This window comes from Pyxicephalus adspersus, chromosome 10 (assembly GCF_032062135.1).
Source record: "Pyxicephalus adspersus chromosome 10, UCB_Pads_2.0, whole genome shotgun sequence".
In the NCBI taxonomy this organism is placed as follows: Eukaryota; Metazoa; Chordata; class Amphibia; order Anura; family Pyxicephalidae; genus Pyxicephalus; species Pyxicephalus adspersus.
Genome location: NC_092867.1, coordinates 58316022 through 58327611, shown reverse-complemented (window position 1 = coordinate 58327611; position 11590 = coordinate 58316022). Strand labels below are relative to the sequence as shown.

Genomic DNA, 11590 nt, shown 5'->3' with positions numbered 1-11590 from the left:
TCATCAGGTAGGTGGAGCTGAGGGCCCCATAAACCCACCAGAGAGATGTCCCCGTCCTCTGTATTCCCAGGATTCCACACAGGAAGATCAGAAGATCCCTCACCATCATCAGGTAGGTGGAGCTGAGGGCCCCATAAACCCACCAGAGAGATGTCCCTGTCCTCTGGATTCCACACAGGACGATGTTACACTCCACCATTATCAGGTATGGGTTAACGGTTCCATAAACCCATTGTAAAAAGGTCCCCATATTCTGTACTTTTCTCCAGGAAGAGATAATCACTCACAATCACAATAGTCAGGTAGGTGGTGCTAAGGGCCCCACAAACCCACGATAGAAATTTCACAGTCCTATGTATTCCTAGGATACCTCATGATGTTTACTAAATTGTGGTAGTTATCTTATTTAGACACCAGATTGTTTGTTACAAATATTCTTTTACAAAATTTTCAGAGTGAGAATCTTGAAGATTATAATGTTATTGTTAAAGAAGAATATAAGGAGGAGGATGAGGAGTATGGTGTGATGAAGGAGTTTTCACAAGGACTTGGCAATGTGACCATGGAGCCAAATAATATTAAGAACCCACCAGAGAGATGTCCCGATCCTCTGTATTCTCGGGATTCCCCACAGGAAGATCAGGAGATCCCTCACCATCATCAGGTAGGTGGAGCTGATGGACTAGAACTCAATATTTATCCCTCCCATTTTAAAATTACATTCTTCAATGTAATTTTGTGTTTACAAAAATGTATTGTCTTCTTTGGGGTTTAGGGTGAAGTACGTAAAGACATCAAAGTTGAAGTTAAAAAAGAAGATGATGATTCCCTGGTGAGTGGAGAACAGCAGTTATGGAGGAGGGTGGTCTTCTGTATTTCTGGGACTTCACATGGTAATCTCAGAATGATGGACACCATAATGTGGATGCTCTTGGACTATAGAACGTTTTTCTGAAAAATGGGATGGCCTTCTTTGTAAGCTCCTATCTTTGGCTGTACATTTTTCCAGAAATGTAATTTTAGATTCATTGGGGTTTAGGGAGAAGAACTGAAAAAAATCAAAGATGAGGTTAAGGATGAAGAAATAGAGACTCTGATAATTGGAGCCCAGCAGTCTATGGAGTCCGGCGAGATGATTTTGAACAGAAATCAGCAGAAATCTCTGTTTATCAACACCAGTAAGTAACAGACACTAAGTCTATAAACCGAACTATTCCAAGTAAATTCTATAAGTCAAAAATGTTTTTTTATATCGTTACCTGGGTTGTAAAGGTTCAGGAAACACTATACACCTCCTAAAAGTTCCATCTCTATTTCTCAATAAAATGTCATGTCCCCATAAATTAGGAGGGAATATTGAACACCATATGAAAGGTCCATCTCCATTCCTCAATATAACGTCATGCCCCAACAAATGAGGAGGAGATACTGTACACCATATGAAAGGTCCATCTCCATTCCTCAATATAACGTACACCATATGAAAGGTCCATCTCCATTCCTCAATATAACATCATGTCCCTAACAAATGAGGAGGAGATACCATACACCATATGAAAGGTCCATCTCCATTCCTCAATATAATGTCATGTCCCCAACAAATGAGGAGGAGATACCATACACCATATGAAAGGTCCATCTCCATTCCTCAGTATAACATCATGTCCCCCACAAATGAGGAGGAGATACCATACACCAAATTAAGGGTCCATCTTTGTATGTATAAAGATCATGTATAAAGAATATAACATAATCTTCTCCCAACAGATGGACATTATGCCAAGAAAAACAATGATGACGTCACACAATATTCTTCAGACGTAGATTCTGTAACTCCAAACATGAATAGAATTTATAATTCTCTGAGGTGTTCAGAGTGCGGGAAAACGTTCACTTACAGAGCAGACCTTGTTAAACACCAGAAAAGTCACAAGCGTCTCTTCTCATGTTCACAGTGTGGAAAGTCATTCACTGAAAACAGAAAACTTCTTCGGCATGAAAAAATTCACATAGATGAAGGGCCTTATACTTGTTCCGAGTGTGAGAAAACTTTTGCTCGGAAAGGAAACTTTATTAACCACCAGAAATTGCACGCGGACAAGTATCGTTTGGCATGTTCAGAGTGCGGGAAGGTTTTCAAGGAGAAAGCAAAACTTATTACACATCAGAGAAATCATACGGGTGAACGCCCTTTTCCCTGTTCGCAATGTGGGAAATGTTTTGCCGACAGATCCAAAGTACTGGCTCACCAGAGAAGGCACTCAACTGAGCGTCCTTTTTCGTGCTTAGAGTGTGGGAAATGCTTTGCTGAGAAAGGAAGACTTCTGTTACACCAAAGAAGACACACGGGTGAGGGCCCTTATTCATGTTCTGAGTGTGGTAAAAGTTTTGTGCAGAAAGGAGACCTTATTAAACATCAGAGAATTCATACAGGTGAACGACCCTATTCATGCGCAGAGTGTGGGAAAAGTTTCACTGAGAAAGGAAGCCTTCATATACACCAGAAAACTCACACAGGTGAACGTCCTCATTCGTGTTCGGTGTGTGGTAGAAGTTTTATTTTGAAAACTTCCCTCGTTATCCACCAGAGAATTCATACAGGTGAGCGTCCCTATTCATGTACAGTGTGTGGAAAATGTTTCAGGGTGAAAAATTCACTTGTTATACATCAGAGGATTCACACAGGTGAGCGCCCTTTCTCATGTTCCGAATGTGGAAAAAGTTTCATTCAGAAAGCAGACCTGGTTACTCATCAGAGAATTCACACCGGAGAGCGTCCGTATTCATGTACAGTGTGCGGGAAAAGCTTTAATGGAAAAGGAACGCTTCTTAAACACCAAAGAAGGCACACGGGTGAGCGCCCTTTTCAGTGTTCACAGTGCGGGAAATGTTTTTTCAAGAAGGAAGACCTTGTTAACCACCAGAGAATTCACACGGGTGAACGTCCTTTTGCATGTCCCGTGTGCGGAAAATGTTTCTCTGAAAAAGGAAACCTTGTTAAACACCAGAGGATACACACCGTATAGCGTCATTTCATGTTCAGAGTGCAGGAAGATTTCTTTTCTTTTTTTACGTAGTTCCACACTTGTAGGTGACTGCTCTTTGATATATCTGGAAGAAGTTGTCTTTTCATGGTCCGGCGGTTGGTCAATTATGAATACATTGCATATATCATGTTGGGGTTTATTAGATGTTATTTAGATATTGCTTGTTGTTCACATGTTCTGACATTGTAAAACAAACGATTAAACTCTACACTGGACAATACTCTGGTCTGAGACTTCTTTCTTAAGCATTGGTGGTTGGAATGTAGATAGAGAGCCCTCCATTGGGGTTTGATTAGTGACATGGTCCAGAAGGTCCAGTTCCACACACCGCCTGCTAATATCTTAAAAATGCATGGAGCCACCATATGGAAAGTTCCCATGGCTGCCATATTGGTTCTCAACCAAGTCACAGTAAAGGGCTCCATAATTTCATATCTCTTATCTTCATTATTGGGAAAGAGCACCAACAAATATTGGTAAATTAGTGCAGTTTTTATGTATACTTTATATCTACACAAGCCTGACGGACACCTTCATCTAAACATCACGTGGCCAGGCCAATGTTGGTAGTCCTAGAACAGGATGGGTGGTGTGAAAGATGTTTAATCACCCCGTACTAGTTGTAGAACCTCATTCTTGGTGTCAGGAAATCTGCCTAGGTTGTTAATCTTTTGATTTACCTGACTGGTAATGTGAATTGTCAAATCGTCTCTCTAGGGATGTGAAAATGGCATTATTTGTGCATTACGGGTGGGGTTGAAGGTTCCCACCCCCACAGGGATGGTCATTCCAGCTTGATGTAGGTCTTCGTTGTCCAAAATATACACCTCACTGTCCTCAAAAGTCATCCCCCTTTTTTTAACATGTAGGAAATCTTGACCATTAGACTTGGCCATCCTTTGTTTGGAGGTTATTTTGTCTCCCGTTTTACAGGTTCTTCTATTCCTCACTGCACAGTAGATACCAGTGTGCTTTGTTTGGGGTCTTTAGCATTCTCAACTCCACGCTGTGGATGGGTGTACTTGGGTGCTAATGGGTTTTGCCACCTCTGAGCTAATGATGGGGCTGTATTGCTCATTTGTTGTACCCCCTTGGCTGATCACTCCCCTAGTGGTCTTTTCTTGCTGGTTTGTTTAGTGTTCTCTCTGGGTCCTTTTAGCTGGGCGGACCACCCAGCGCTTTTCAGTAACCAGCTGTTTTTGGGGGGTTACTAAAGAGTTGGGTCAGAATACAGGGGCTGCTACCCATGTTAAACACTTGATGTTTTAACGTAGGATCAGATCTGGAAAAATCTGTCTTATGCACAATATCTGTCAGGAGGATGATTGAAGATGATTACCCTGTGTATTGTCTCCACATTCTAATGAGTCCTCCTCTTCTTGGTATGGTTGTCCATTGCCGAGTTTTATTCTCTAGACCAGGGGTCCTCAAACTTTTTAAACAGGGGGCCGGTTCACGGTCCCTCAGACTGTTGGGGGGGGCGTACTATAGGATGGAGAACCTCAGTGGGCCGTATTCGTCCCGCGGGCAGTAGTTTGAGGACCCCTGCTCTAGACAAATCTTTTTCTATTTCCTACAATCATTGTGGTCCAAATAATGCATATAGCAGCCTTCCTGGAGCTTTTATCATTGGGAGAACCTTTTCGATAATATATTCACATCTTACATTATGTTAGGATGGTGGTCAGTGGGAGGATAGTCACCCTTACAGAAGCTCCAGGAACCCCTGGTTGAGACACACTGCATATATCATTGTTCATAAAGGTCTGGTGAATAAAGAGATCCCCAAAGCCACAATATAGAATGTTCTCATGGCCCCAATCTTGGTTCTCCTCCTTTAAGGTCATAGTGATGGGCTCCATAACTTCATGGTCATTATCTTCATTGGTGAGGCAGAGCACCAAGACACCATTTTAAACTAGTGTTTTTCTAAAGGGCTTTCAAATATTTTAATATATGTCTCAAGTTCTCACACATCCAGAAACCCTTCCTCTTTGGATTTCAATATTTATGCAGTTACATTTCTAAATGTATTAGTTTTTTTAACATTTTGGGGTTTCGATCAATAGTAATATCATGTACAGAAACATAAGCTGCAGTATTTTTATTCCCCACCAGATGGTGACATTAAATATTGTTAAAGAAATGCAGTGGCAGGAAGTGATGTCATAAATATACAGGAAGTGAAAGTAAAATGGAAGTAGAGAAGAGACGCTATTGGAACTGGCAGAAGAGGAGGTAATAAAATTATTTTTTTATTCACACCAAGAATACCCCCTACCACCTTGTTCTCCCTTGTCACTATGACGTCTTTTGTCATAGCAGATGCTGTTTGTCACACTTACCTCGTCCGAAAGTGCAGGCGCCTCTCTCCTGCGCATGCGGGCAGTTTTTACATGTGTTTTAAGTTTTGCTAAGAATCTCAGACCAATCACATAATGATATCCATCTTCATTTTTTCAATGAGGAGAGACCAACAGAACCATCACATCCCAAGGAGTCTTCTCAGAGGATTAAAGAAGTTCACACAGGAGAGAGTTCATTAACATGTTCACAGTGCGGGAAAACTTTTAGTGAAAACAGATCACCAAAAAATTCATATGGATGAGGATCCCTTTATATGTTCTAAATGTGGGAGAAGTTTTAGTCGGAAAGGAAACCTTCTCAACCACCAGAAAATTCACACTGAGAAGCAGGAAAAGTGTTGTTGCTCGTGTTTACAGTTTGGGAAAGTGTAGAGAAGGCACCACTCATACACCAGAGGCGTCACACGGGTGAACGTCCTTTCTCATCTTCAGAGTGTGGAAAATGTTTTATTGGTAAAGGAAATCTTTCCCGACACCAGAGATGTCACACTGGGCGAGCGTCCTTATCCATGTGGAAAAAAGTTTCTCTCACAAAGTTAATCTTGTTAAACACCAGGGAATTCACACAGGGGAGCGTCCATATTCTTGTTCAGAATGCAGAAAATGTTTCACTGAGAAAGGAAAACTTGTAATGCACTTGAAATGTCACAGGGGTGAGCGCCCCTATTCATGTTCAGTGTGTGGGAAAGGTTTTCTTATGAAAACTGCCGTTGTTATCCACCAAAGAATGCATACAGGAGAACGTCCTTATTCGTGTCCAGAGTGTGGAAAAAGTTTTAGTGTGAAAAGTTCCCTTGTTGTACATAAAATAATTCACACAGGTGAGCTCCCTTATTCATGTTCAGAGTGTGGAAAATGTTTCAATAAGAATGATCGACTCTTTGAACACCAGATAATTCACAGCGGTGAGCGCCCTTTCTCATGTCGAGTGTGGGAAATGTTTTAGTAAAAACGGACAGCTTTATAAACACAAGAGGATCCACACAGGCGAGCGCCCTTTCTCATGTGTGGGAAATGTTTTAGTAAAAACGGACAGCTTTATAAACACAAGAGGATCCACACAGGCGAGCGCCCTTTCTCATGTTCAGAGTGTGGGAAATGTTTCCTTACGAAAGAGGCACTTCTTATTCACCAGGGAACTCACACGGTTTAGCGTCCCCTCTCATGCTCAGAGTGCGGCAAAAGCTTCACAGCAAAAGGAGACCTAAATGTACACCAGAAAATTCATACAGGTGAACGCCCCTATTCTTGTTCAGAGTGCGGGAAATGTTTTAGAGAGAAGGGAATACTTCCTTCACACCATAGAATTCACACAGGTGAACGTCCCTATTTATGTTTAGAACGTGGGAAAAATTTCATTGAAAAGGAAGCACTTGTTACACACCAGAAAATTTACACACGCAAGTGTCCTGTGAAATGTCAGCTGCCAGGCCAGAGTTACATGACCTCTGAGGCTACACTAATCAGGTCGAGATGAGGCCTTGGTTCAAGGTGACATCTGAAGGCCGCAGTTTTCATGCCTTTTAGCTCTTGAAGAGTTCAGTGATGATTACAAGTTTCCCCCCACAATGTGGTGTCCCTGTTCCATTTTTTTTTGCTCTTTGCATAAAATGAAACCTAAATCCAGCTGGAAGTGTGGCAGCCGCATAAAATGGATGCAGGAAACCCGAGACCCCTATTGGTCTATCAGGTAGTACGTGTAGGAGATTGAGCTTCGGATCCAAGAGGTGGACAGGCCCACGTCTTTGTGCCTTGTGGATGTAACAATGGTACACTGACCTTGTTCATAGTTTGGTTTGATAGTCATTGGTCTACTGAGTAATAAGATCCTTTAAACAGACAGCACTTATCTGTCCCACATAGAGGGCGCCATATTGTGGTCACACATAGTCAGATGAAGGTTCCTATTGGCCGATTGATGTCTCTTTTTGCTATTTATGAATCAATATGAAAAATTTTTATTAATGTTATATATTTTTACTCCTGATCTAAAAAAATTAAATACAATTTAATTGATTGTCACTCATTCTGATTTCATACAATAAAACTCTACTGGACAATGTTCTGGTCTGAGTCCCGTTTCTTCACCGATAATGGTTATCAGTTCATGGCGCGTGCTCCATTGGCGTTTGATTGGTAAAATGAAGAGTCCGTAGGAATCCACACGTGTGACAGCTGATGTTCTAAGGATACATAGAGCCACCATTTAGAATATTTCCACCATTATGGTTTTCATCCTAATAGCACAATGATGGGCCTCAAACAAACAGGTTGGTACTGTATGATAGAGAAGAATCTAGCAGCAATGTAATGTTCTTCAGATCTTTGGGTGGCCCAACCTTGGGTCCAAAGTAAAGTTCAAAATTTTACTCCTCATTTCAGATCACCTTCTGTGATTGTTCCACACCTCTGACCCTTTGTGTTGTTTGGCTTTGTTTCCACCTCCCTGGAAACCAAGGAATCCGTTTCACCTCTCACGATGACCACTTCTGATACGACTTCTCTGTGATATGGATAGGTGTACCAGAGATCCCATGGGTTCTCTGAGATCTGAATTTATTAATTATCCTAATTTTTTATGAATAATAAATATTACTAAACAGTCTTTATATAGCGCCAACATATTACGCAGCGCTGTACAATAAATAGGGGTTGCAAATGACAGACAGACATAGACAGTGACACAGAAGGGAAGCAGCATACAATAGGAGGCATCTCTATAAATTACTCTCAAGAAAAAGATCCAAGATAGAACCAGTAAAAATAAAACAGTATAAAAACGTGGTCAACTCAATAGCATTTCTACTGTCCTTCAAAACATCTCGAGGCTTCTTTTCTTTTATTTGTCCATGACTTCAGCAATCATGTTAACGCTCCACTCTGGGTACCTCGTTTCCATTTCTTTGATATCCTAAAGGAACTGCACTCCTTACTGGGAACTTATTTCCCAAGTATTTGAAACACACTTTCTCTTGATAGAACCTTCACAAACTGCTTCATGATCCCAAGTTTGATGTGGAGTCCAGGCAGAATTACTTTGTTTGGGTGCACAAAATTTTCCCTCACATTTTTACTTTCAGTTTCCAATGCAACTCACCTTGCTCTTGCCCAGTGATGGCTTCTGTCTCAACTGTCCCATTTACATAAGTAACAGGGAGACTTAGTGTATCCTTCCTGCTGTCCCAGTAGCATAGATAGATCCATAAGATATCCATAAATTCCTCACATATAGTCCAGTAATGGTCCTTGTATTTCATTTTTGCAAGAATCAAATTCTCCTACCACTCTTTGAAGTGTACTGAATGGCCAGTGAGGCAAATTTATTGCCATTGTGAACAAATACTGACTTTAGCTTTGCTTTTAAGGAACAACCTCCATTCCTTCCTATCGTACTTCAAATTGAACAATTTATTTGCCCCAGGAACATCGTTGCAGTACATGAATTCACCGCCTTGAGAAAAATATGGAACAAAAAATGTTCCTGGATGAGATAATTTATTTCTGGTTGGTTAACATTTGAGGATTGATAGTCATCGATTGAATCCCTGTTTTGTTGTTCGGTGTCATTAGGAATAAAGACATCTTCCAAGGAACTTGGTGGGGTTGGCACAGAAATACCAGGACCATGAGGAACAGGGAGGGGGGAATTGGGTACATATTTTCTTCTTTGTTTTTCATGTTGTACTCCTTGATGTTACAAAAGCAAAAATAGCAGCCATCACCATGATTGTGATTTTCCCACCAGGCCATAGGCACACCAAAACCAAAAGATTTTTTTTTCTCGAGACCACTGGTGCAGCTATTTCATGCAAATACAGCAGTCTTTATGTAGAGCCCACGACCGAGCACCAAGTTTAACTCCAAAATAAACTTTCCTAATGATGGCAGGTATGTTCCAATGCTGTTTTTTTTTTAACAAAAACACAGGTGAAAGTGCAAGTCTAGAGTAGCCATATTCATGAGAGCACAGCAATTTATCTGTTGCTCTATTGTCTTAAAGTGGAGCCTCAAAGTAAAAAAAATAAGCACATTTACCTTTAACCCCGCAGATCCTTCGATGGCGCTGGACCTTTTCTCAATGCGCACCCGGTGCCGCCATCTTCAGTCTTTTTTTCCAGTCTTCATACTACCTCACCCAATCTCGCAGTGCCCAGGTGTGAGATGGGGTTATGTAGCCGCTGTAAAGAGGAAAAAAAGAGCCAACGGAGCATGCATGACACTGGCATCTCTTTCTCCTTAGTGGAAAAATGCCCCTTCGATCTTGGGCATACGCAAAAGGAGCAGCCAGAGCCTCCTGGGATGCGTGACGTAGGTTTACCAGTAGGCTCTTATCAGTCTTGATCGTCACCTTAAAGAGGCAGCGCTGCACCCTTTACAAAAAAAAATTAAAAAAGTGTGTTGCACTTTAAAAAAAATAAAAAAACAGTTAATTTTTATCTTTAACACAAAAATGTGTTAAAATAATAAAAGAAAAAATAGTGATGTAATATAACTGTACAGTAACTTATATATAAATAATTTAATTATATATATTATATCAAGATTTCTTTGTATTGGACTCAATCCAGCTATTTTGTATTGAATGCAATACAAAATAATTTGAATTTCCCGATGTTCCTCCCGCTCGCACCGATGCATGCACCAGCGTCAACGGGAAACCCCGGAGATCGTCTGTGCATTCGTCGTCTGGAGATCGGAAGAAGAGGACATGTCCCGAGGACACCGGGGGACAACAATGGAACAAGCTAAGTGGGGTTTTTTCTTTTTAGCGATCCCGAGTGTGACTCGGGATTACCGCTTCACACCACATCGAATCACACTCGGGATTACTGCTAGGGGGGGGTAAACACATATTTTCTAGTTGAAAAAGAAACTTATATGGTAATTTTGGTAAGAAAAGCTCTTAATACTCTGCGTAAGTCAGGGAGTAATAACAGACGGCCCAGTTGTATATTTCACATATATGAGTCAGTTTGTGTGGAAACCTTACCTGACGGGTAAAATTGGATGACATTTTCATATTTAGCACCTAAATAAACATAAGAAATCTCCATCCCGGCCCTGCATCATTTATAAATCGTATAATTTACTATATTCTCTACCAGAGAGGACTCCAAGTCGTTGCTATGGTAATACAGGCACAGAAAGTGATGGAAAAGACGGAAAGGAAGTGACGTCACACACAACCAGGAAGTTCCGGGTGAGAGGTTAGCTGGGAACTAGAGAGAAAACATTGCTGAGGTATGAGAAAGATATTATTTTATATCTGTCATGTCCATGAAAGTCCTCAATACTCACTGTGATGTATTTTAAATACAGCAGAAACTGCTACTATAAGTTATATACATCCAGAGATACATCTATAACCGCAATTAAACTCACCTGTCCTCGACCCATCACTGAGAACTCAACCTCAATAATAATATTTATGAAAATAATAAAATAGTAAAAATATTATTTATGAAACCTGACGATGGTGAAGACAAGAACCTCTGTTAGTTTCACTTCACATTTTGTTCGGTTTCAGTAAATCTAAGTAGGAGTGTAAGTCTTCCTAACCGACATATTTCATATATAATGCAGTCTGAGGTATGAGAACTAAAGAGGAATATTGTGCAATCATTATTCATCTCCATACACTCCAGATAATTCTCGGTTTACTGTCTACAGTGAGGAGCTTCCTGTATAGATCACATGACCATCTCATTTAGGATGGAGAAGGGTCAAAGACAGCTGATGGAGAAGATATTAGACCTCACGCTGGAAATAATCAACCTGCTGACCGGAGAGGTGAGGAGGATTCTGGGAGGTCACATGACATCACTTCTATCGTTATCAAGAAAACACAAACCTGACCGAAGAATTCTGGGAAGTCTATAATGCTTATCAATATTTTCTGCCTCTACACAGGATTATAAAGTAGTGAATAAAACATCATTTGAACCTATTACACCCAACAGTCTTCGCAGGACATCACCCGACACAGTGCTCCCACCCCACTCCCTGACAGCAGAGTTAAACAGTCCTAAGAAGATTCTAGAAGTCATCCAGAAGATGATTGGGCTGCTGACGGGAGAGGTGAGCAGGGAATTCTGGGAGATTATCATGGGATGTGTCTGGATGGTGACTGTATCATTGTGTGTGTCAGGTTCCTATAAGGTGTCAGGATGTCACTGT

General features: G+C 40.9%; 3 protein-coding genes and 1 pseudogene across 6 annotated transcripts in view; 3 read left to right on the top strand and 1 right to left on the bottom strand.

Annotated features, from left to right (window-relative positions):
* Positions 1–11590, bottom strand: part of LOC140338992 (uncharacterized) — a 223720-nt gene that overhangs the window by 73625 nt on the left and 138505 nt on the right. The gene's annotated exons all lie outside the window — the stretch shown is intronic.
* Positions 55–11590, top strand: part of LOC140338989 (uncharacterized) — a gene marked incomplete at its 5' end in the record, with an annotated part of 16469 nt that continues 4933 nt past the window's right edge. Inside the window, 2 exon segments of the mRNA XM_072423434.1 lie at positions 55–112; positions 455–665. Of these exon segments, the coding sequence (XP_072279535.1) occupies positions 55–112; positions 455–665 (269 nt within the window).
* Positions 4916–8106, top strand: LOC140339818 (uncharacterized; annotated as a pseudogene).
* Positions 4951–11590, top strand: part of LOC140338947 (uncharacterized) — a 90659-nt gene continuing 84019 nt past the window's right edge. The window contains exons 1-4 of one of the 3 annotated variants that reach the window (XM_072423283.1): positions 4951–5285; positions 10519–10654; positions 11084–11203; positions 11324–11491. In XM_072423283.1, the coding sequence (XP_072279384.1) occupies positions 11108–11203; positions 11324–11491 (264 nt within the window). In that variant the 5' untranslated portion in view covers positions 4951–5285; positions 10519–10654; positions 11084–11107. Of the gene's footprint in view, positions 5286–10370; positions 10655–10687; positions 11204–11323; positions 11492–11590 lie in introns of those variants that run through there. The other 2 variants (XM_072423281.1, XM_072423284.1) reach the window with 2 other exon arrangements.